A 27060-nucleotide genomic window follows, 5' to 3' on the forward strand; every position below is an offset into this window, starting at 1 on the left:
AGTTACTGAGAAATGGCTGCAGACGGACATTTTTCATTAAATGAAGGGCAATAACTCTGAGGGAAATTGACCTATCAAAAAAAAAACTTGCGCAGTATCTTGGTTCATGTCTATTTCAAATTTGATGAAATTCTACCTGTTAGTTACTGAGAAATGGCTGCAGACAGACATTTTTTATTAAATCAAGGGCAATAACTCTGAGGGAAATTGACCAATCAAAAAAAAAAACTTGACGGGCATCATCGCAGTGTGTTGGTTCATGTTTATTTCAAGTTTCATGAAATTCTACCAAGTAGTTACTGAGAAATGGCTGCGGATGGACGAACGGACTGACAGCGCCATTTCAATACCCCCCTCCCGATTTCATCGGCGGGGGATAATTAATTAAAAACGTTCAAAACAGTAATTCATTACTGATGCCAATAAGTATATAATAAAATGTTTTTGTTATTAATTTCTTGCTTGTCATTATGGCTGAGAAACGTAGTTCTGAACCAGGTAGTTTACCTCCTGCAAAGAAAGCAAAATCTGTGAAAAGTGAAACTAGGATTCTAAATCCAGCTGAAAATGGAAAATAGACTTTACTTGGTTGCTTGTGGATTACTTGAAGTTTGTGCGGTTTGTTTCAAAACTAATATATAAAAACATTGCTTAAGAGTTGTCCCAGTAGTAACATGTATGTAATATATTAATTGTTATTTTTATTGAGAAATGATATAAATTATGGTTAAAAATAAATCTATCCTTGATAATGTTTTGTTTATTATTACACAGTGACAGACCATTCAGTTACAAAGTTTTTAGTATGATTCAACATTTGTGAATAATGGTGTTTTCTGCTGCAATCTAAGCATTTGAAATACCTTAAAGCCCAAAAGCTTCCGGGGGCAAAGCCCCCTGTGAACCCCACAAAAGCCCTGTTGTGGAAACGTGAATGGACGTGTGCGCGCCTCTTCGATCCGCAGCGTAAAAATTTGGCTCAAACTTTTTTAAACCCAGTGCTAGCCCTGAAACACTCGTATTCCGGGACCAATTATGCGTACAGAGACGCCGAAAAATCGGCGTTGCCGAGAACCCTGTATCCAGCATTGAAATAGTCGTGCGCGCTGTCTCCTGTGACAGCTCTTGTTTACATAGTTACTTTTTCAACAAAGTTCTGTATTGTCAACAAGTTACATTTGTAATATTTCAGTAACTAAACATCACATCTAAATGAAACTTCACACATTTCTTTGCCATGGTAAGTTGGTTACACCAACCAAATTACTTAGGTCCCATAACTCTTCCTTTCATTTTGATGGAATTATTTCTCATGTTGTACTTGGCCATATATTTCCTTTTTCTTCAACTTGCTGTCATTTTGATATAATGATGCCCTATTTTGTACTTTCCATTTTTAGCTCATTTGATTTTTTGAAAAAAGTGATGAGTTATTGTCATCACTTGATCGGCGTTGGCGTTGCCTGGTTAAGTTTTATGTTTAGGTCAGTTTTTCTCCTAAAGTATCAAAGCTATTGCTTTAAAACTTGCAGCACTTGTTCACCATCAATAGCTGACTTTGTACAGCAAGAAACATAACTCCATCCTGCTTTTTGCAAGATTTATGGCCCCTTTTGTACTTAGAAAATGTCAGATTTCTTGGTTAAGTTTTATGTTTAAGCAGGGTTAGACACTAACAGTGTCCCGGGGGCCCGAGGATCCCAAATTTTGAGGAGGAACACCAACTTGTAAAAGATGGTGTGCTGTCAGGATACCTGGTTTTGTTTTGGTCAATGATAAATAAAAATAAAGATTAATTTCTGTTTGAAAAATATTGTAAGATATTTTGCTAATAAACAGTTAAAATATGTATGTACCTAAGGTGGAAAGTTAGTGCTGGTCCTGAATAATAAAAAATCAACTGTTAACAGATGCTTAGAGATTGCATGCATGTAAAGCATCTATCTGATATAAACTTGAAATAAGAATTCTCGACTTGTTTTGACATTTGTTGTGATTTTTTCATATATCATATTAAGAGGGATCCCAAAACCTGAGGAGGACCCCAAGATTTAAAAGGTAGAGATTCCTTTGTGCACCCTGTTCAAATAAGTTAGTGTCTAACCCTGTTAAGTCAACTTTTCTCCTAAACTATTAAACCTATTGCTTTTAAACTTTCAACACTTGTTCACCATCAAGAGCAGACTCTGTACAGCAAGAAACATAACTCCATCCTGCTTTTTGCAAGAATTATGGCCCCTTTTGGACTTAGAAAATCAGATTTCTTGGTTAAGTTTTATGTTTAGGTCAGCTTTTCTCCTAAACTATCAAAGCTATTGTTTTGAAACTTGCAACACTTGTTCACCATCAAAAGCTGACTCCATACAGCAAGAAACATAACTCCATCCTGCTTTTTGCAAGAATTATGGCCCCCTTTGCACTTAGAAAATATTAGATTTCTTGGTTAAGTTTTGCGTTTAGGTCAACTTTTCTCCTTTACGGTCAAAGCTATTGCTTTAAAACTTGCAACACTTGTTCACCATCAAAAGCTGTCACTGCACAGCAAGTAATATAACTCTGCATTGCTTTTTGCAAGAATTATGGCCCTGTTTGGACTTAGAAAATCATGGGTAGGTCAATATTTCTATTATACAGAGACAAAAAAAATCAGATGAGTGAGAGCGGGACGTATTATGTTGAACACCTGTGACGGCAGGCGGGCAGGCGGTCGGCGTCCAAAGCATGTCTGCTCTCTATGTGGAACCTTCACCAAACTTGCTGACAATGTTTGTGGACATAATATCTCGGCAAAGTTCGATAACCAGCCAAATCGCCCCAGGCACTCTTGGATTATGGCCCTTGAATTACTCAAAAATCTGCGAATTTAGCTTTGTCTGCTCTCTAAGTCAAACAGTTTTCATCCGATCTTCACCAAACTTGCTGACAATGTTTGTGGGCATAATATCTCGGCCAAGGTCGATAACCAGCCAAATCATCCCAGCCACTCTTGGATTATGGCCCTTGAATTACTCGAAAAACTGCAAATTTAGCCTTGTCTGCTCTCTAAGTCGAACAGTTTTCATCCAATCTTCACCAAACTTGCTGACAATGTTTAAGGGCGTAATATCTTGGCCAAGTTCAATAATCAGCCAAATCGCCCTAGGCAGTCTTAGATTATACCCCTTAAATTAGGCCAAGTTTGATGACAGGCGTATTTTGTGACAGTCTGGCACTAGTTTTTATATAAATTAGATTTGAAGCTTCTGTTTATTTTGTCTTTCTTAAATGTATTTTGCTATTATCTGCTGTGAAGTAGAAGGGGGAATACAGAAATCTGTTCATACATTTGTGTATCTGTCCATCTATCTGGCAATATATTTGTGTGACTTGCATCTCCACAGTATGATCATTAAATGCAAACGTTAAAATTGCTTTTGTGAACTTTGTAAGAATTGGGATGAAAAATACTCTTAATCATATTTTGCTGAGGACCCTGAGATAAGGAGGTCCAAGTCATGATCATCTTTTTCTTTGTTGTTGAAAGGATTCTTTAACCACGGATTAACAGATACACGTTGTTTTCGTTTTTTTTTTTTCAGACATACATATTCACAGACACAGATGATGCCGAGTTGAAACAGAAAGTTGAAGGTACATGTTTTTAAGCATGTAATTATGTTTAGTAGTTAACTCAGCTTTCAAAATTTTCAGTCAGATAATTTGTTGGGTTTAACATCGCACCGACACTATTAAAGGTCATATGGCGACTTTTCAGCTTAGATGGTGGAGGAAGGCCCCAGGTGCCCCTCCATGCATTATTTCATCACGAGCGGGCACCTGGGTAGAACCACCTACCTTCCGTAAGCCAGCTGGGTGGCTTCCTTACATGAAGAATTCAATGCCCCGAGTGAGGCTCGAACCCCCCGAGTGAGGCTCGAACCCCCATTGATGAGGGGCAAGTGATTTGAAGTCAGCGACCTTAACCACTCGGCCACAGATTCCCCTCAATCAGATAAAGATAGTTGTTATTTCCAATTGTCAGATAAACTGAGTCATAAAGGTCCCAATTGAGTGAAATTCATACATCTGGATAACCAAAAGTTGGCCTGGTTTAAGTAATTGAAGAAAAAATTATGCATGTATCTGGATGACCAAAAATTATACACAAGTCCAGCTAATTATGTTCATGGCTATTTTTCCTGGTCAAGCAGTAGTAAGAGACAAAATGGTCACCATAATAAAGAAATTCATGTATTTTTCTCACTTGCTCATATTTATATGATTCTGTTATAAATGGTTGAAAATCAGTATTTTTATGTGTAAACTTAGAAATCAGATGCCATGCATTATTAAACAAAACACACGTTTTAGAACTGCATCACATAGCTTAGGAATTGAAGTAGGCCAATATACTGGTATTGACAGACAAGATCGTATCTGTAAAATATGCTCTAGTCATTTTGTTGAATCTGAATACCATTTTATTATGTCTCCAACCACACAGAGGTGTGGGAGACATATTGATTTACTCCAGTCTTTGTGTGACTGTGTCTGTCTGTCACAAAACTTGTCCGCACTCTAAGTCGAACATTTCTCACCCGATCTTCAACAGACTTGAACAAAATGTGTCTGACCATAAGACCTCGGCCAAGTTCGATAACTAGCCAATCGGCCCAGGTACTTCGGAATTATGGCCCTTGAATAACCAAAAAAACCTCAGAGCGCATGCGCATTCCTGGACCCAAAAGGTATCCTATACTGCTTATTATTAGTAGTATAGGGTACCTTTTGGGTCCAGGAATGCGCATGCGCTCTGAGTAGTATAGGAGTCCTTTTGGCTTGATGAATGTGCATGCGCTCTAGTAGGGCAAGTCCGATAATGAGCCAAATTGGCCCAGGCACTTTGAAGTTATGGCCCTTGAATTACCCAAAATCGACCTTTTTACTCTTGTCCGCACTCTAAGTCGAACATTTCTCATCAGATCTTCACCAAACTTAACCAAAATGTGTTTGACCATAAGTCCTTGGCCAAGTTTGATAACCAGCCAAATTGGCCAAGGCACTTCGGAATTATGGCCCTTGAATTAACCAAAATCAGCCTTTTTACTCTTCAAAGGTATATTTGTAGTGAGTAAACGATATATAAAGATTGACTTACTATTTAGACTTGAATTACCCCAAATCAGCATTTTTACTCTTGTCCGCACTCTAAGCCAAAGATTTCTCATCCGATCTTCACTAAACTTGAATAAAATGTGTTTGACCATAAGTGCTCGGCCAAGTTCAATAAGCAGCCAAATCGGCCAAGGCACTTCAGAATTATGGCCCTTGAATTACCGAAAATAGGCCTTTTTACTCTTGTCCGTGCTCTAAGTCAAATATTTCTCATCTGGCCAGGTTCAATAACTAGCCACATCGGCTCAGGCACTTTGAAATAATGGCCCTTGAATTACCCAGAAATCAGCCTTTTTACTCTTCAAAGGTATATTTGTAGTGAGTAAAAGATATATAAAGACTGACTTACTATTTAGATGATTAGGCAGTTGTGGGAGACATGCGCTTTTCTTAAAAGCAGCTCTAGTTTATTGTTGCAATACGTATTCACATATTAGACAGAAATAGTGTATTAATACAGCTTGGCCGTCTGTTAATAAATTCATATATCGTGTCATAGCAAGAAAAGATTGATAAAAAATGCGAAATATATATAATAAGCGAAGCTTTCAAACTACCTGAATTAATGTCGTAGATTTTCATGTAATTTTTAGCTGAATTTATGTATGCACAGTATTCATGTTTTATTTTTGAAATGGTACATTTTGTGTGTTTATGTATATCATATAATTATGTATGTATATGTCTTGACCATATTGATTAAGCGTATTGTAAATGGTCAAAGGCATTTGTAATGCCAATTTGCCAATAAATGAAATGAAATAAATTATTAGAATCAGCTCATCTCTCAGCAAAGACAATTATGTCCAATTATAAAACAAGCTGTTCTATGAAAAACTGCAAAAAACTGGACACAGGATTAGCAGGGAGGACTCGGCATTTATCTTGTATGAAAATAGAAGAGAAAATTCTCAGATTGTTACATTTAGCATTAAAGACACACTACTGCTATTTCCTTCATTAGTTTTCTATTTTCTGTATTTAAGAAAACATTTAGTAGCAGGTTTTAAATCAACTTGAAATTTTGACTATTATGTGATTCATTTTGTTTAGCCTGCAGCAACATTTTGTTACAAGATGTATTGAGATCCATTATATATTTTAAGCGTTCAGCCTGTAGACAAAACTTCAATTTTTTTAGAAACATAATTAGATTTTAATGTGTTGCTGTCAAAATTATAAACATTTGATTGTGTTACCTACTGTATTACTAATTATCTAGGTATGTTGAAAACTGTAAAACAGGTGGAGAGATATTTTGTATTATTAATCATGCTATTTGAAATTTTAAAACAGACAGTATAAAGTTCATTGGTTAATCATGATACAAAAATGTATATCATTTTCAACTTTAATAGTTTATAGTTTTTTGTTTGTGTATTTTTAGAAGTATTAAATGTATCATGGGCTATACTTTATAAGTTGAGTCTCCAGTTGGGCAGATGTTTTTTCTGTGTCTTTGTCTTGGTTTAGAAATGAGCTGACTTACTCCAAATAAGGCTGTTCAGTGATGTAAATTCACTTTATATTTCCAGATTTTTTTTTGTAGAATTTATTTTTTATCTCAAATAATTGATCATATCATATAAGAAAGGGGCACAAAAAGGCAAGCTAAAATTTAGCTTCACTGATTTGATTTACAGGGGTGGTTTATTTTATAATCTGGCAATTATAGCTCGACGTATATAGAGAGCTACCCTACTCAACCCGGCGTCTGTGTCCTTCCGCATCCGCACATTGGCTAAAGTTTTGATGCACTTTCTCTTTATCTCTGTAATTACTTGATGGATTTGCTTCAAACTTAAACTAGTTATTCCTCATGATCACCCATATCATATGGTTCAAGGCTTTCGTGCCAATATTTTATGAATTATTTCCCCTTTCTTACTTAAAATTTCAGGTTAAAGTTTTGGTGCACTTTCACTCTATTTTAGTTGTTACCAAATGGATTTGATTCAAACTAAAACAGCTGTTCCACATTATCACCCACAGCATATGACACAAAGTCCATAACTCTGGCACCAATTTTCATGAATTATGTCCCCGTTTACTTAGAATTTTAGGTTAATTTTGATGCATTTTCACTGTCTGTTATTACATCAGGGATCTAGTTCAAACTTAAAATAATTATTCCACGCCATCACCAACATCATTTGACTCAAGGATCATAACTCTTGCACCAACATTTCATGAGTTATCCCTTTCTGCTTAAGGATGTACGCTAGAATTTGGGGCGAAATTTTTCCCAATAATAGAATTTCTTCAAACTTTTGATATTGATGAACAATCATCTAAGAAGCAAAAAAATGCAATAAAAATCATAGGTGAACGACATTGAAAAAGAGTTATCTGCCGTTGAAAACATCATTTTCCCCAAAAATGCCGTTTTCAAGGGATAAGATTTGAGGCACTTTCGCTCTATCTCTGTTACACTCTGTAGACTTACCGGTAACACTGCACATTTTGATATAGAAAAGTAAACAGGTGGTTAAGGCATAAAACAGTGCAGGATAATGTAGCAGTTAATTCAGTATGGCCTTAAGTTTCTTATACACGTATATTTGATCAGCACTGTACTGATTGATTTTTTTTTTTATATTCATGACCTTTAACTAACATTTAATTTTTTATTTCAGCCAACCATGTGGTCAACACAAACTGTTCTAGAGACCATTACAGGTGTGTTATATGTTATATTCGTAGCTTTTTATATAACGGCAAATGTAAGGACATTTTTTTCTTGTGTTTATTTGATATTTATGTGCATATTAACCCTTTTGCTGGTTCTTTTACAGTTTTGTAAGTTTTGCTAACATATACAAATGTATTGATAAGTCTTTAATTTTACATCAATTTGCTTCCAGTAGTTGTGCTGTGAATAAACAGTAAGTTATCTCAAGGTCAGGGTCACAGTAAAAGGTCACATGTCAAATTACCATTTTATTCCATGATCTTACATGCTCAGCAACACCTTGCCATAAGCTAATTTGTGGCAACAATCCAAAAGGACTTTACTGACAAAAATATTATTTATTACATAGGGATATCAGTTTATACATTTTATTATTTTCTTGATGACAGATCCTAATTTACCTTGTAATATTTTATGCATTTATACTGTGAAATCATCAATATTCATGGGGGACTAATTTCCGTGGATTTCGTGGTTGAGTCAATCCACGAAATTTAATCCCAACAAACAAGTAAAATCCCCATTTCAAAAGTTGAAATCCACGAATTCATATCCCCACGAAATTGCCGTTTTGACCAAACCACGAAATTTCATGCCCACGAAATTAAACGATTTTACAGTAATTACCATACTAAATAGAATGTGTTTATACCTGAAACACACTTTTTCAGGAAGTCACTGGTGTGTAAAATGGCTCAAGAATTTGACTGGTTCATTAACTCAAAAAAGCGGTGGTTTTGTCATGTTGATGATGACACATACTTAAATGTACCAAGACTGGTTACCCTCCTAGAGAAGTATAACCATACTGATGACTGGTACTTGGGTAGACCCAGTCTGGATCATCCAATAGAGGTGATGGACAGGGCTCATCCTGGGGTAAGCACATGCATCATCTTATTCTATTTCAGTTAGGATTTTCATTATTATATTGATATATTCAGAAAGAAATTAGAGGGAAAAAATGAAAAATCTTATTCTTCAGTCTGAATTCTCTGAATTTTATGAAATATAACATGTATTTTATTTTAAAAATAGTAAAAGTTTAAGTTTCAGTAATGTAATTTGTTTATTCAATTTTCAGAGGTATGTGTAATGATTAATTTTACACATTTTTAATGTAATTTGATACATGTATTTTCTTTCAAGAACTTTTACATTTGGAACAGCGAGCTATGTAGGTATTTGGTAAAACATGTCATTGTAACATTATTGTTTTATAATTTGGTTGATATTTTTCAGTTTTAGAAGTTATCGTTATTTGTCAGTTAGTAATAGAGAAGAAATATAATTATGTAGTGTTCAAAGTGGGAATAAAATGGACAATTGTTTATTGAGACAATTGTATCAGATATTTATATTTTAGAAAAACGGATATTTTTATAGCTGTTTCATTTATGTACGCATCAGTATTGTCCATCATTATTATACCCCCAGATACAAAGTATATGGGGGAAATATTGGAGTCATGCATGTCTGTATGTTGGTCCGTCTGTCTATCTGTGTCCAACGCGTCTGCTCCACATCTTCTTTACTGCTTTGAAAATTTTCATAAAACTAAATTGTACTGAATGATAACTTCATCAAGACGATGTGCAGAGTGCACAGTCCAGGTCACAAGGTCAAGGTCACACTTGAAAATAGCTTAACTGTGTGCCTGCTTCATATTGTCTAAACTACATGTACTTGAAAGATTTTCATAAAACTAGCATCAGTTGTTTACCTCACCAAGACAACAGAGTGCACATCCAAGGTCAATTAGATAGCTTAATTTTGTATCCACTCCATACCTTTTGAACTGCTTTGAAAATTTTAATTAAGTTAGTATCAATTGTTTGATAGTAGGGATGGTAATGAAATGCATTTTTAGCTCGACTATTCGAAGAATAGTCTAGCTGTTCTACTCACCCTGGCGTCGGCGTCGGCGTCACACCTTGGTTAAGTTTTTGCATGCAAGTACATACAGCTATCATTTAAAGGCATATAGCTTTGAAACTTATTTATTCTTTTTCTAGGTCAATTACCAACCTCACTGGGTCAAGTTCCATAACTCTAACATGTATTTTGAGCAAATTATGCCCCCTTTTGGACTTAGAAAATTCTGGTTAAAGTTTTACATGCAAGTTACTATCTCCAAAACTAATGCAGATATTGAATTGAAACTTCACATGTGTCTTCGGGGTTATAAAACTAGTTGATAGCACCAAGTCCCATAACTCTGACCTTCATTTTGGCCAAATTATGCCCCCTTTTGTACTTAGAAAATTTTGGTTAAAGTTTTGCGTGCAAGTACATACAGCTATTACTAAAAGGCATATAGATTTGAAACTTATTTTTTCTTTTTCTAGATCAATTACCTACCTCACTGGGTCAAGTCCCATAACTCTGACATGTATTTTGGCCAAATTATGCCCCCTTTTGGACTTAGAAAATTCTGGTTAAAGTTTTGCGTGCAAGTACATACAGCTATTACTAAAAGGCATATTGATTTGAAACTTATTTTTTCTTTTTCTAGATCAATTACCTACCTCACTGGGCCAAGTCCCATAACTCTGACATGTATTTTGATTAAATTATACCCCCTTTTGGACTTAGAAAATCCTGGTTAAAGTTTTACATGCAAGTTACTATCTCCAAAACTAATGCAGATATTAAATTGAAACTTCACATGTGTCTTCGGGGTTATAAAACTAGTTGATAGAATCAAGTCCCATAACTCTGACATGTATTTTGGGCAAATTATGCCCCCTTTTGGACTTAGAAAATCCTGGTTAAAGTTTTGCGTGCAAGTACATACAGCTATTACCAAAAGGCATATAGCTTTGAAACTTATTTATTCTTTTTCTAGGTCAGTTACCAACCTCACTGGGTCAAGTTCCATAACTCTTAACATGTATTTTGAGCAAATTATGCCCCCTTTTGGACTTAGAAAATTCTGGTTAAAGTTTTACATGCAAGTTACTATCTCCAAAACTAATGCAGATATGGAATTGAAACTTAACATGTTTCTTCGGGGTTATTAAACTAGTTGATAGCATCAAGTCCAATAACTCTGATATGCATTTTGGTCAAATTATGTCCCTTTTCGAACTTAAAACTCTTTTGATATTTAACATTTTGGGTAATAATTTCCTGCTTCTGTGACAATATTTCGAATAGTCGAGCTTGACTGTCTTACGGACAGCTCTTGTTGGTATTCAAATAATCAGACAATCTTCCGAACGAATATTTGAACATTTTGCCTTCAGCTTAGTGCTACATATCTATTCAACCACAAGAAGGATTTTGATAAAACTAACCCGAAATGTTAACCCCATGGTGACATACAGAGTGAACAACCCTGGCTACTAGGTTCAGAGTCAAAATCACTCTTGAAGGTCAAAGATTATGATTTCAGCATTTTAGCATTTTACATTTCAAAACAGTGTCTGGGGGTATTTTATCACCTTTGGTAATGTTTGTTTCTGTTTAGTTACAGATTGTATCAGGCTATTAGCAGTGATCAAGATGCATATTATTCACCTTCAAATGTCAACAAAATAAACTTGTTTATTCTCCTACTTGTGAAATGTTGATTCTTCTAGTGAATTGATTTTCTTTAATCATACATTTTCAAGTCATGGACGAAATTACAACTAAATAAGTATGTTATCTGAGTTGCAACAGTTTGGAAATCTGATGTCACCGCTAGCAGTTTGATATTTTATATGATACTGTTTCATTAGCTTGCCTGGACCACAGGTTTCAGGTAAACTGTAAGTATATAGGTGGATGGTCAGTTGTCTGTTATCAACGTTCTTCTCTTAAAATACTTGCAAGAATTACACTAAACTTGGTCTTTAGCATCCTGGCTCTTAAATTTATTTAAATGTTCTACTTTGTCCCTGTTAGGGACTACAAGAGCTAAAAATAGACAAAACCTTGAAACAACCTCCCATGAACTGTTTGATGTTTCTCAATCAAATTTGGTCTATAGCATCTTTTTATTGTCTTCCCTGGAGCTGAGTGTATTAAAGGAGATTTATATTTAACAATTTTAATGACAAATAGCGCTCTTTTTTAGCTCCACTATTCGGAGAATAGGGGGGCTATACTACTCGCCCCGGCTTCGGTGTTGGCGTCATCGTGACCCTTCATGGTTGAAGTTTTTCGGCAACCTTTGTTTTTCTGTCATATCTTTGTTACTATTGCTTATATCTTACTGTAACTTCACATAAACATTGTCCAGTATACAAACAATGTATGTGTAGGGGCTGAGCCCATTATACCCAAGGTCAAGGTCACCAAGCTGTTATATTTAGGTTATTTTTAAGGTTAAAGTTTTTTGGCAACCTTTGTTTTTCTATCATATCTTTGTTACTGTTGCTTATATCTTACTGTAACTTTACATAAACATTGTCCAGCATACAGACAAAGTATGTATAGGGACTGGGCCCATTATACCCAAGGTCAAGGTCACCAAGGTGTTATACTTTATTTTTAAGGTTAAAGTTTTTCGGCAACCTTTGTTTTTCTGCCATATCTTTGTTACTTTTGCTTATATCATACTGTAAGTTCACATAAACATTTTCCAGCATACAAACAAGGTATGTGTAGGGGCTGGGCCCATTATACCCAAGGTCAAGGTCACCAAGGAGTTATACTTTGAATTATTTTCATGTTAAATTTTTTCGAGAATTTCTTCGTTTATAGACATATCTTTGGTACTTTAAAAGATAATGACTTGAAATTAAAAGTATTTGTTTATAATCATCTGCATGTGTGGCTACATACCCCATAACTCTAATTGTGTTTTTGACAGAATTATGCCCCTTTTGTACTTAAACTTTTTTGCAATCTTCGCTTTCTGGATACTACTTTAATGCAATATAAGATAAAGACTTGAAACTTAAAATGTATCTTTATCATCATCATCTGCATGTGTGGTAACAATCCCCATAACTCTGATTTGTATTTTTGAATGAATTATGCCCCTTTACTTATTTTTTACAAACTTCTTTTTCTGGACATAACTTTGGCACTATATAAGATAATGACTTGAAACTCAAAATATATCTTTATCATCATCGTCTGCATGTGGTTTAACAATCCTAATAACTAAAATTAGTGTATTTGATGGAATTATGCCCCTTGGTGTATCTTCCTTTTAAAGCAGAGGTCACTTATTCAGACGTATATTCATTTTACTGTCAAATCCCCGAATAGTGGAGCACGCTGTCTTACGGACAGCTCTTGTTTATTTCATACTGTGATGGTGATGGAAGACTTCCTTGTATATACTTTATCTTGTCTATTCAGAATGTAATTTTATTTGTTTTACTGCTTTGTTGTTATGCCACATGTAATTGACAACTGTGATGAGAGTGTGTCTTGACACTTCTTGTAAAGTCATATCTTCAAGGTCAGAGTCACAGACTTTTTAAATCGTGGTATATCTTATCATTTCAGCATTTATGTTTTTCATACTAAACACAATTGGTACTATTTATAATAAAGAGTATCATAGATGTTTTCAAAGTCAGATAGTCAATGTGTAACATGTGGTAAGAATTTTCCTGGTCTGTAAAAATATCATATTCCTACATGTATACAATCATATGCATAATGAAAACAGAATTATAGTTTGTACCATCCAGCTGAGACTAAATGTAATAAAAGATAACTTTAACATAGCATCCATAAATAATTTTTGTACTTAATATTAAACCTTTCTACGAAAAGTTTAGTTTATTCTAAGATGGTTAAAAAGCTTTTGGCTTATTTAAAAATCAATGTACTTTCAATTTCAATTTTGTGAGCACCAGTACTGGTGTCACATGAGGATGTGCAGCTTTGCATATGGAAAGGAACAAATCTGTGATTTCTGGCATGAGCAGCCAACACCTTTACCACTAGGCCAACACTCCCCAGCAGTTTTGACCAATTACTCTTTTTTTATCAGCCTCAAGGGATGTATTATGTTATGACGCTGGTGTCCGTCCGTCCATCCGTTAGCAATTTTGTGTCTGCTTTGTAACTCTTGAACCCCTAGAAGGATTTCGAAGAAACTAGACACAAATGTTCGCCACATCGAGACGGCATACAGAGCACATGTTTTGAATGGCTTGCTTCAAGGTCAAATGTGTCACACTAGGGGTCAAAAGTCATATGTGTTTGTTTCCTATCTGCTCTGTAACTCTTGAACTGCTTGAAAGATTTTAAAGAAACTTGGCAGAAATGTTCACATCGAGATGACATGCAGGGCGTATGTTTCGGATGGCTTGCCTCAAGGTCACACTTAGGGGTCAGAGGTCATACCTTGGGCGTATATTGCTCAGTATTGTAGTGCTCTTGTTTTAGATATGCCCCATTTTATACACCCATTTTGGAAAAAGCGGGACCTATTATGTGATAGCGTGTGTGTCTGTCTATCTCTCTGTCCGTCTGTTCGGCTGTCCATACGTTATAATTATGTCCGGAGCATAACTTTATAACAATTAAAGGTATTGACTTTAAACTTGGGATATAGGTAGATGGCGATAAGACGATGTGCAGAGTGCTTGAACCAGCTTTGTTAGTCAAAGGTCAAGGTCACAAATTGGGCTGAAAGGTCAAAATTGGCCATCATAATTATTTTGTGTCTAGAGCATAACTAAATAACCAAGCTTTGTTAGTCAAAGGTCAAGGTCACAAATTGGGCTGAAAGGTCAAAATTGGCCATCATAATTATTTTGTGTCTAGAGCATAACTAAATAACCATGCACAGTATTGACTTCAAACTTGGCTTGTAGGTAGATCAGACAATAAACAGAACACATGAACCTGGTAGTAGGTTTATGGTCAAGGTCACAAATTGAGCTCAAAGGTCAAATTTTTACATAATATTTAGTGTCTGGAGCATAACTTAATAACCATTCAACGCCCGCCCGCTTAGCTCAGTAGGTAAGAGCGTTGGTCTACGGATCGCGGGGTCGTGAGTTCGATCCTCTGGCGGGGCGTATGTTCTCCGTGACTATTTGATAAACGACATTGTTTCTGACATCATTAGTCCTCCACCTCTGATTTATGTGGGGAAGTTGGCAGTTACTTGCGGAGAACAGGTTTGTACTGGTACAGAATCCAGGAAAACTGGTTAGGTTAACTGCCCGCCGTTACATATCTGAAATACTGTTGAAAAATGGCGTTAAACCCAAAACAAACAAAACAAACAAATAATAACCATTCAAGGTAGACTTCAAACTTGAGACGTAGGTAGGTGGTGATGAGATGTTGTGCAGAGTGCATGAACCAGGGTGGTAGGTCAAAGGTCAAGGTCACAGCAAGGTCAGATCTACCCATCATATAACATGTCCAGAGCATAACTTAAAAGCCATTAAAGGTATTGACTTGAAACTTGGCCTTTTTGTTCTTGTTTTCTTCATGTTTTTATTATTTTGACTTTTTGTATTGACAAGGCTTTTGAATAGTTGAGTGTTGCTGTCCTCCAGCTGCACTTGTTTAATTTTAGTGTTGTATAATTGTCCAAAGTCATTTTTAATTGAAATGTTTTAGAAAATAACAACAGAATATCTGATGTAAGGCCTGTTGCTTAGTTTATCATAAATGTTTTGAATGTAAAATATCTCGTGCATTAACCACTAACATCTGTGTTTAATTATATTTCTTAAGAACACTTTTTGGTCAGTGAAGAGTCATAAACGTCTAATCATCTGTGTGTTTCGCATTGTTCAAAGAAATGACATGTGACCAATGACCTGAGGAAACACCTGGGGTGACTGAATTATCACAACTGGTGTATATGCTCTAGACGTGGTTTGTTTGACCTTGAAGTCAAAGTGACATTCCATACAAATCAAATCGAGAATTTCCTATTTTGGATTAACATACATATGCATTTTGCATTTTGAAATGCATTATCATTATTTGTTTTGCATATTTTATAGATTTATTTGTGTATTTACACTAATATGCAGCTGTTGCTGTGACTTGAACTGACAACAACACATTGATTAGAATGCCTGATATTTTGATGATTTCAGCAAAATCTGGCGTTTTGGTTTGCAACAGGAGGTGCAGGGTTCTGTATTAGTCGAGCGCTGGCGCTCAAAATGGTTCCTTATGCAGGGTGAGTATCTTAATATTGTAGAGATTTCAAAAATACTGCAGGAATTGGGAAATATATTTGTAATATTGCACATAAACCTGATACTGTGGTGTTTATAAGACCCAGGACAATAGATTCAGGTGAACACAGCCACTGCAGAAAGTGGCCAGGAAATCCTAGGACATTGTGAAAATATTCACGAAGGTATTTAGACAAATTATTGGCTTCTAGTGGAGCTAGAAAAGCCAGGAAATACTGGGATGTTTTATGCCCAGTCCAAGGAAATCTCTGGACAGTTATATTTCAGGACTAGGTATTTTCCCAAGAAAATGATTTCCTAGGATATGCTGGTTTCAAGAAGTTTCCAACAGAGACAAAAACATAAATCATGTTGTTGTTTTTAGCTCATCTGAACTTGGTTAGCCATTAGTATAGATGGATGGTCCTTCATCCTGCATAAACGTTTTTAAACATCTTCTCCTCAGAAGCTACGGGTCAGAATTTCACCAAACTAGGGACAGTAATATCTTGGCATGGACTTTTATTAAGTTTTTTAAATTGTTCAGCTTGGCCCCTTTAGGGGCGACTGGAGCTAAAAATAGAAAAATCTTTACACAACTTCTTCTCAAGAACCACATGATGGATCTTCACCAAACTTGATCTGTAGCATCCTTGTAGAATCCTCTCTCATATTATTCAAATGGTTCCCTTTGGCCCTTTTAGGGACCGCTAGAGCTAAAAATAGATGAACCTTTAAGCAGCTTCTCATGAACCATTAGATGGATCTTCTCCAAATTGGTCTGTAGCATTCTTGTATGGTTCTCTCTTAAGTTTGTTCATATGGTTCTGCTTGGCCCATTTTAGATGCTACTAGAGCTTAGAATAGAAAATTCTTTAAATAACTTCTTATCATGAACTACTAGACTGATCAGAACCAAACTTGATCTGTTGCATCCTTGTATGGTCCTTTCTCACATTTATTCAAATGGTTTCGTTTGGCCCCTTTTAGGGTCCCCTAGAGTTAAGAGAAGAAAAAACCTTGATGGATACTTACCAAGCTTGATTTGTTACACCCTTTTTAGGTCCTCTCAGATTTGTTCAAATAGTTCTGCTTGGCATCTTTTATTGTTTATTATTGCATACAGTATGTTGTATGTAAGAAATGAAGTAGTTGTTATTGTTAAATAAAGTAAAACACCAAAGTATAACTTTTTCATTACTAGTCATAGGGAAAAATCGAGACCACTTTTCTATAGTACCACATCTCTACCTGGTAAGGATTTTTGTGTGGACTTGCAAATTTTTTTTTGGATTTTTTTTTTTTTTAAGATTAACTTCCCTTAGTTGTTACTATAAATAACTTATATTGTAACTTTTTTATAATTGACCATAGGGAAAAACCAAGACCACTTTTCTGTGGTACAACATAGATGTTGCTTTCAAATTTTAGGTGTATTTTAAGTTATCTCTACCTGGTAAGGAGTTTTTTTGTGGACTTAGAAAAACAAAATAATTACAATAATTACTAAACAACCACAAAATTAAAATTCCATTTGCAAATACAGATGCTATTTGCTAATTTGCTGTGACGGGCAACTATTGTGACATTCTGGCACTCTCGTTGTTGTATATATTCTACTTATTCTACTAAGATAATTTTTTTGTTCAATAAAAACATTGTATTGTTGTTTTGATATTTCAGTGGAGGACGGTTGATGCGAGCTGGAGAGCAGATCAGACTGCCAGATGATTGTACCATAGGATATGTTATAAGTAATTATCTACCTTCCTTCTGCACGTAGTTTTGGGGCCTCCACGGCTGAGCAGTTAAGGTCACTGACTTTAAATTACTAGCCTCTTACCCCTGTTGGTATGAAACTTATCTGAGGTGTAGAATTCTTTCATGTGAGGAGGTTGATAGTTCTATGCATGCCTCAAATAGTTCCTCCACCATGAAAAGCTTGCAAGTTGCCACTTGTGTTGGTAAGAGTTAAACACAACAACAAAAGACTTTGTAGCTTTCTTCCATAAGACTAAATTAAGAATATTTTCTGCAGTGTGTAGAAGTAGATTAAAAATTGATTAATTTTGTCAAGCAATTTTTATTATGCCCCCCCTTGGAAGCATATTGTTATGAGGGTCATTATTAATTCAAAGGTCAGGATCACCTTGAGTTCTCGTATTTTACCGTGTCTGCACAACTGCTAAGATACAACCTGGAGAAATTGCACTAAACTTCATAAAAGTGATCATTGCCAAGCTTAATTTGCATGTCTTGGCCAGATTCCTGTTCAGTGATTTTAAGCAGTTATGGCCCTTTTTTGTCAAATTTTATGATGCTTACATCATTGGGCAGATTTCCACAAAATCTTACAGCAGTTATCAATACCAAGCATAGTTATGCATGTCATTGGCATGTTCTGGTTCAGTGATTTCCAGTTTTGTATTTTACATTCTTTAGTAAACAATGTTTACACTACTTGTCATGTACCGTTGGGCTGAATTTCACCATACGTCATAAGAGATCGGTGTGAAGCATAGCTGTGCATATCAGTCGCATCTTCAGGTTTAATGATTTTTATAACCCTTGATTTTCTACTTAAAGAATGGTTTTGGCATTTAATCATCAAACTTCATAGGATGATTGCCTGTGGTCAGTAGATGATGCCTAATGTATTTTAGCTTCCTTGAATTATTGGTTTTGGTCAACACATGACACATAATGATTTAATGGGTCAAGGGTCACAATGACCTTTGAACAAAAAACAGTTACCAATCAGTATCTGAAGAATTTTTGGGCTAGTAACCTTCAAGATTGAAAACAGGTGCTGATAAATGATAACTGAAGAAAACTTTGGCCTATGGCAGTCAGTCTTCATGGTGTGGATTGACTGTAGTAAGGTCACAACTAACCAAATTACCTACCTTGTTGCTTCTGATGGGCCATCACAGGGAGCATGTGTGTTTTATAAACAGCTATTGTTTCTCAAGCAATTTTGAATAGAAACAAGAGCTGTCCGTAAGACAGCGCGCTCCTTTATTGGGCGATTTGACAGTAAAATAAATTTATGTCTCAATAAGAGACCTCTACTTTAAAAGGAAGATACACAAAGATATAAAAAAGACTCTACTACTCAGAGTACCAAAGATATGTCTATAAACAGAGCTTTCCGAAAAATTTAACATGAAAATAATTCCAAGTATAACAACTTGGTGACCTTGACCTTGGGTGTAAAGGGCCCAGCCCCTGCACATTCTTTGTTTGTATGCTGGACAATGTTTATGTAAAGTTATAGTAAGATATAAGCAATAGTAACAAAGTTATGACAGAAAAACAAAGGTTGCCGAAAAACATTCACCTTAAAGATAACCTAAGTATAACAACTTGGCGACCTTGACATTGGGTATAATGGGCCCAGCCCCTGCACATACTTTGTTTGTATGCTGGACAATGTTTATGTGAACTTACAGTAAGATGTAAGCAATAGTAACAAAGATATGACAGAAAAATAAAGGTTGCCTAAAAACTTGTAACCTTAAAAAAAACCTAAGTATAACACCTTGGTGACCTTGACTTTGGGTATAATTGGCCCAGCCCCTGCACATACTTTGTTTGCATGCTGAACAATGTTAATGTGAAGTTACAGTAAGATATAAACAATAGTAAGAAAGAAAAACAAAGGTTGCCGAAAAACTTTAAACAAGAAAGCTCAAGCTGACGCCGGGACGAGTAGAATAGCACCCCTATTCTCCGAATAGTGGAGCTAATTACTTGTACTGAGTCTTGTCTATATATATTTTACTTTGCCAGAGATTTCACCAATAACATTATGAGTATTTTTTCTCTTTTACAGATAGTATATTGCGTAAAGATTTAACTGTGATAAAACTTTTCCATTCACACCTAGAAGCATTATGGAAACTTGGTCTTCCAAATATCAAAGAACAAGTAAGTAATGCAAGAAATAATTCCTTTTTTATAGCACAAGTTCAGTTGATTAAAAATGATTCAGTGGTTTCTTTATTAATTACATGTTTCTTATACAGTCAAGACTGCCTTAACGACCCCCTAAATTTAGCGACTCCCTGTCATATGCGACCCTATATTATGCTCCGGAATTAATTTACTATTAAAAGAGTCTGAATTAAGCAACCCCCTGCCTTACGCTACAAGCGACTGTGAAATCGGGCTCCCGAATCGATATTTAGACTGCAAGAGTTTTTACACGCTAGAGTTACCGTTCTTTATCTCGCGGGAAGTTGTTTGAGACGAGAACTTATTTGTTTCCAAAAAATGGCTGATGAAAAATATAAAAAAGAACTGTTTTGACATTAGAACAGCATGTTAAGGCACTTGAATTGCTCGATTAGGGAAAACCAGCGTATAAAGTCACTGAAGAATTCGGAGTCGGTGCATAAATTAACTTTATTCCTGGTGAAACAAAAATATGGCGGTATTTAACAGGAAACGACGAAGTAAACACAGATTAAAGGTGCAGTCAATAATCAAATAAATGTCAATGATTAATTAGTACACAAAAATATAATTATCATAAGCCTCAGTGTGTAAAGAGTTCAAATGGAACATTTATACTTTACTGCTCCCCTTTATTTTCTTGCCAGATCATGAGCTTAAATTTGTTTTATCAACATCGTACGAATGATGCAAATTATTTGAAATTTATATTTTATCAATATGCAATTAAAGAAATAGTATTTAATCATTTTCCACTCCTACCTTAAAAGAGGCCAGTATATAAGTATCCGATATTCATGTACTTTAATTGGAAAACTATATGAAACCAGCGTCATCCTGTTAAGTGAGACTGTTTTAAGAGACTCCCTGTCATATGTGACCTTTTTCGCTGCTTCCCAAAGTCGGTCTCTTAAAACAGTCTCAGCTGTATTATTATCAGTTTTGGGGCATTTCTTTTTGCCTTTGTCTCTGGTATGTCAAACTCTACACTCATTGTTTGATAGGCAGAACTGTGAACACAGTCATTTGACAACTTCAAAAAAGAGAGTAACAGTTTACTGTATCTTTATGTACTGGAAAACATTCCTTTGGGGGGTATTTTGTGAAAATAAAATTAATCTGAAATGATTACATAGGTAAAAACCTTGCTGTTAAAGTGCTTCTATAGTGATGTATGAAAGTTTTAACCTCAAATAAATTTTTCAAGGTATTTGAAAGTTGCATTCAATCTATGAGTAGAGGAGAGAAGATGTCATACATAGAGGATATTACATGAGTGTCTTTTCATATTGAATTTATTAAACGAGGTGAATAAAATAATAAAATGCGAGGCTGTGCTGAGCATTTTATCAGTTTTATTCAACGAGTTTAATAAATTCAATGTGGAAAGTCACAAATGTAATATTCTTTTTATCACATTTTAACCTTTCCTGTTGGAACATCAAAAATTCTACTTTCTTTTACTATATAAACAAGTCAATTTGACCGATGTCTCCTACAGTATAAATGACGTCGACGTCAAAGCTTTATTACACTGGTGTATTATAATTTTTATTTAATGGCTTTATTACACTCCCGCGGCGTCAAACATGTGATAAATGTACTTTTCTGGTAACACATATATAGAATTAGTTAGCATCCTTTGTGTAAGAACTTGGAACATTGTAAATTTGAACCACATTTAGGTGTTCATATTTTATTGTATGACTTCATATATTGCTGGTCCATAGTTTGTGCTGTATGACTGGTCTAATTTAACACATGTTAATAATAATAAAAAACAACTGAAAATTAATCTCTTGAGACATGATAAACGCTTGCTGAATGGCTGCACAAATCTTTCTGTTAATAAAGTTTAAGAGGGGTATACTGGAGTTGCCATATTGGTATGTGGGTCTCTGGGCATGTGATAACTCATGAAAGGATGGGTGGATTGGCTGTAGTTCTGGTACAGGGGAAAATGATTATTAGACACAGGTCAAGGTCAATCCACTGATCTTTGCCAGAGATATGGATCCTTTTCAATTATAAAGAAAATGAGCAAAATGTCGATGTCTTCTGTTAACTTGAAAGAATGAATGGATTGAACTCAATTTTGGTAGACAGTCTGTTCTATAACTCTTGACAGATGATTGGATTGAATTCATTTCAGTACATGTAAAATACATAAAGTTCTGTTTTAGTTAAAACCCACCAATTTTAGGCAGAGTTAAGGTCCAAAACAAAAGACTTTGAAATGCTGATGTCCAGTCAGTACCTTTTGAAAAGATGAATGGATTGAAAATTTTTAGCACGCAGGTGTATGATTATGAAACACAGATCAACGGTTACAGTCCACCAATTTTTGGTGGAGTTAAGGTCCCTTTTTGACTTTCAGATGAATGGATTGAATCCATTGTACTCCCTGAACCATTTACAAAGTCATTTAATTCTAAAATATATGTTCTTTACACACATTTTACAGCTCTAAAACTGGTCTTATTTCATACATGAAGGCGGTGTTACTCTGGTATTATTTAGTCTGGAAAGAGGCCGACAGTTCTATATATACATGTATATTTCCAGAGAAAGTAACTTGATATATTGTTTTATACTTTTTATTTCAGATAAGTTTTAGTTATGGTTTGAAACCAGGTAGAAAAAATGTAGTGAATATACATGGGTTTACTGAAGATAAAGATCCAACAAGGTAAAACTTGTATTCAAATACTGTGCTTCAGTACAATTTATACTACTGTTTTCTCACAACTACTGATTTATTTTATGCAGAAATACAGAAATAACTTTGGTTGTTATAAAGTAATTGCTAGATTATCATCATTTTTCTATGGGGAAGAGGGGAAGGTTTTAGTTTTTATACGCCCGTCTGTGAAAGAGCGGAGCATATTATGTGAAACTCCGTAGGGGGCGGGCGGGTGGCGTCCAAAAGCATGTCTGCTCTCTAAGTCGGACAGTTTTCATCAGGTCTTAACCTGGTGACAATGTTTGTGGGCATAATATCTCGGCCAGTTCGATAACCAGCAAAATCGCCCCAGGCAGTCTTGGATTATGGCCCTTGAATTACTCGAAATCTGTGAATTTAGCCTTGTCTGCTCTCTAAGTCGAACAGTTTTTTATCTGATCTTCACCAAACTTGCTGACAATGTTTGTGGGCATAATATCTCTGCCAAGTTCAATAACCAGCCAACTCGCCCCAGGCACTCTTGGATTATGGCCCTTGTATTAGGCCAAGTTTGATGACGGGCGTATTTTGTGACAGTCTGTCACTCCTGTTTATTTTTGAAAATTTATGGTTACTGTAGCCATTATAAAAACACAAAAAGATAAGGAGTTAAAATAAAAAAAACAAGATACACAGACATGCTTATGTCAGTTGAGTAAATGAATAACGAAACAACAACAAAAAATCCCGAAAAACAGTATTATATGTTTAAGAAAAGTAGTGTTGATAAGCAGGCAGTTAATTATCACCTTATTAATAGAAACCTAGGTTATTACACATCAGACATGATGCTTCTTTCATGTCTTTATACATAATATTGTGTTATGTTGATTTCTATTTATTTGTATTCTTACAAAATGATATATAATGATCAGACTATTTATGTACATTATTTTTTTGCCTCAGGTTCTTGTCAATTCATTGCCACCTGTATCCCCTCAGTCAGATTTGTTTACCTCTCGACAGCTGACACAGAATTTGGAAGTAGAATATATATATGTAAGGCTTCTGCTGGTTAACCAGGATTGGTATGGATGTGCTTGGTATAACATCATACAGCATACAAGACTTGGTACAGTGTTCCAGGTTCATCATAGACATGGAATTCTATAGGGAATCATACAATATTGATAAACAACACTAAATTTAGTGTTCTGCAACCAGCATGGAGAAGTATATACAGCATTGTTGTACATGACTTAATTTAGTGTTCTGCACCCTAAATGAAGAAGTATATACAGCATTAAGGTACATGACCAAATCTAGTGTTCTGCACTGAAAATGGAGAAGTATATACAGCATTAATGTACAGGACTTAATTTGGTGTACTGAACCCTATATTTATAATGTGCAAAACTTCATTTAGTGTGTTGAACCCTACATTTAGAAGCATATACACCATTTATAGATAAAAAGTACATTGTATATCAGTGTTCTACACCTTAAAATATTTACATTTGCCCTATTCTTTTCCAAATTATGACGTTCATTTCGTATGAAGAGCAAAAGGAAAGGCGCGAAAACGTACACACTGCTTAGTGATCAAGGGCTGCTGTTTTGGCAACGTCCGCATATAGTCCGGGAGAATGTTCCATAAATGACATCGCAGTTGTTCCGTCAGGTGAACAGAATAACTGGGAAGCTGATTTTAATGTTAAATGCAACAACATGTGTGCAATTCATCATTTAATCTTGTTTACAAATGGAATGGATATATAATGCATTTATAAGAAATTGAAATTTTCTTTTTGTGTTCATGCGAAAAGAACAACAGAATAAGATCGGCAAATTAAGCGCGATTCATGGATTTGCCGATCCTATTCTGGCATTTTGCATGAACACCGAAAAAAAAAATTCATTTTTTAAATAAAGAAGTGAATAGGTTGAACACTATTAAATCAGGCTGTTTCTCAACTATAGAATATGGAAAAGGGGTATTAGGTTTAATGTAAGAAATATATGCTTCATTAACTACAACTCTTTGCATTTAAGCCTTTTAACTTCATTGTTTTTAGTGGGGAGGTTTTTTCAGTACATAAAAATCTTACATTGCCACTTTTATCTAACATGCGAATAGGGGCATGCAGGTTTTGACTGAATACTAAAAACGTAAATTGAAATGCAGTAAAGATAAGAAAACACAATGCTTGAGGAGAGGAATAAGGTATAAGACTCATTATGTTTGGAATACTTGTGTAGGCTTACATTTGATTTGGTAGTGGTCAGCCTATCTAAATCATTTAAATACATGATTTCATTTAGTGTTCAAAACCCTAAATTTAGAAGTATTTACAGCAGTTATAAGTTCTTCGTTTAGTGTTCTTACGCCTTCCTAAAGGCTACATTTCAAATGTAATATGCCGTTGATCTCAGAACAGTTTTTAGTTTTTCATTCTATTGTTTAGTGCAAATATCTTTGCAACATTTTTTTTTTTTCCTGAAAAATACTTGTTTTGAAAGCTTAGCTAAGTGTTTGTTTTCTTTTAGAAGATTTACATTTAAGCAAACATTTTATTCTAACTTTATCCATGTTGGAACCTTTTCTTTAATTTTTTTTCTGTATCTTCAAGGGTTCAAGTTTAGACCTCATTTTTTCTTGTACTTGGATGTTCTTTCTTTCACTTGTTAAATGTGTTTTCAGGATTATGTTCTTTCTTTCTTATCACTTGTTAAATGTGTTTTCAGGATTATGTTCTTTCTTTCTTATCACTTGTTAAATGTGTTTTCATGATTATGTTCTTTCTTTCTTATCACTTGTTAAATGTGTTTTCATGATTATGTTCTTTCTTTCTTATCACTTGTTAATGTGTTTTCTTGATTTCTTTTTTAATACCAGTTTGGGACCAGGATGTATTGAAGCATGTCAGACATACTTACATTAGAAATAATTTTGTCGTATTTACATACATTACAGAGCCATTAAGAAGTCATCATATGTGTTATATGAACAGCTTTCTGATAGCATCTATGTATTGACAAGTTGTAACTTGTTACAAGCTGAACTAGTTATTTCTGTTATTATATTGTATCTCTAATGTTCTTATCACATACTTGTATATTGCGCCAGTAGTATATTAGCCATATTTATGATACACAAAAATGACTGATGTTTATTTTTCAATAAATATTTTCATTTTATGCAAATATATTATCAGTGGACCAAGAGTGTATAATTACACTCCTGATTTTCCTGTTTATATGTCAATATTGTGTAAAACTAGACTAGGTGAGATTTATATGTGTCTATTTCATATGAAACTGGACTAGGTGATGTTAACATATGTCTGTATCATATAAAACTGGACTATGTGATATTAACATGTCTGTACAGTGTTTTTTTCTGGCCAATTTGGGGCCAAAATTGGGCCCCAATCCCAATGGCAAATAGTATGTTTTTCCCCAATTTCAAAGGTTAATTTCTTTCAAACAGGACTGTACCTATGAAACCTTAAACATTTGAAACATAGGACAGTTTGCTAACTTAATACATATGACAAATTTTATGACCGTTTTTTTTTTTTCTTCAGTGTGACATTTAAATAAAAAGTTTGACTTAGCAATTCCCAATTTCAGCATTTTACAACGCATTTTTCCCATTTGTAAAGGCCCGGGCCCATTCCCAAATCAGTGGAAAAAACACTGCTGTATCATATAAAACTGGACTAGGTGATATTAACATATGTCTGTATCATTTGAAACTGGACTAGGTGATATTAACATATGTCTGTATCATATGAAACTGGACTAGGTGATATTAACATATGTCTGTATCATATAAAACTGGACTAGTTGATATTAACATAAGTCTGTATCATATGAAACTGGACTAGGTGATATTAACATATGTCTGTTTCATATGAAACTGGACTAGGTGATATTAACATATGTCTGTATCATATGAAACTGGACTAAGTGATATTAACATATGTCTGTATCATATGAAACTGGACTAGGTGATATTTACACAATTATCACTGCAATAATCACTTGCTTTGCAGAAATTTTCCCCTTTAATGTCTTCATCTGGTGAGCAAGAGCCTTTAGTTCACCTTACTTACACTGTAATTATACATCTGTTCTACTGAGGGACCTTTTGGAATGTGTGTTTATTAAATTGCTTTGAATTAATTGCCCTTAATTTCAGTTGGATTTAAACCCTTTTGAGATGTACAGTTCTCTATTTTTGGAAGGTATTCAGTTAGTTTGTCAGTGGTTCAACTTGTTTAGCCTGTTCTGGATAGTGTATAAGGGTTCATTCAGTAGGGTTGGTGCACATGTATGAACTAAAAACATTTTGATACAAAATGTGACATCTTCAAAAAGTAAGTGAATAACAAGATGTATTCTCTGGTTTTAAGTGTTGAGAGATTTCCAATATAGTAATCAACCTACATGTTAAACGTGTATAAAATTTTATCTACATGTTAAACATG

The 27060-nt window shown here is 34.8% G+C and overlaps 1 protein-coding gene across 1 annotated transcript in view; it reads left to right on the top strand.

Annotated features, from left to right (window-relative positions):
• The window catches only part of LOC123564022 (beta-1,3-N-acetylglucosaminyltransferase lunatic fringe-like), a 28730-nt gene extending 4688 nt beyond the window's left edge, over window positions 1–24042 (top strand). The window contains exons 2-9 of the mRNA XM_045357276.2: window positions 3579–3630; window positions 7791–7833; window positions 8518–8725; window positions 15865–15950; window positions 17632–17702; window positions 19784–19878; window positions 22512–22594; window positions 23534–24042. Of these exons, the coding sequence (XP_045213211.2) occupies window positions 3579–3630; window positions 7791–7833; window positions 8518–8725; window positions 15865–15950; window positions 17632–17702; window positions 19784–19878; window positions 22512–22594; window positions 23534–23597 (702 nt within the window). The 3' untranslated portion in view covers window positions 23598–24042. The remainder of the gene's footprint in view (window positions 1–3578; window positions 3631–7790; window positions 7834–8517; window positions 8726–15864; window positions 15951–17631; window positions 17703–19783; window positions 19879–22511; window positions 22595–23533) is intronic.
• Window positions 24043–27060: the final 3018 nt, after the last annotated feature.

The sequence above is a fragment of the Mercenaria mercenaria genome, chromosome 2, assembly GCF_021730395.1.
Source record: "Mercenaria mercenaria strain notata chromosome 2, MADL_Memer_1, whole genome shotgun sequence".
In the NCBI taxonomy this organism is placed as follows: domain Eukaryota; kingdom Metazoa; phylum Mollusca; class Bivalvia; order Venerida; family Veneridae; genus Mercenaria; species Mercenaria mercenaria.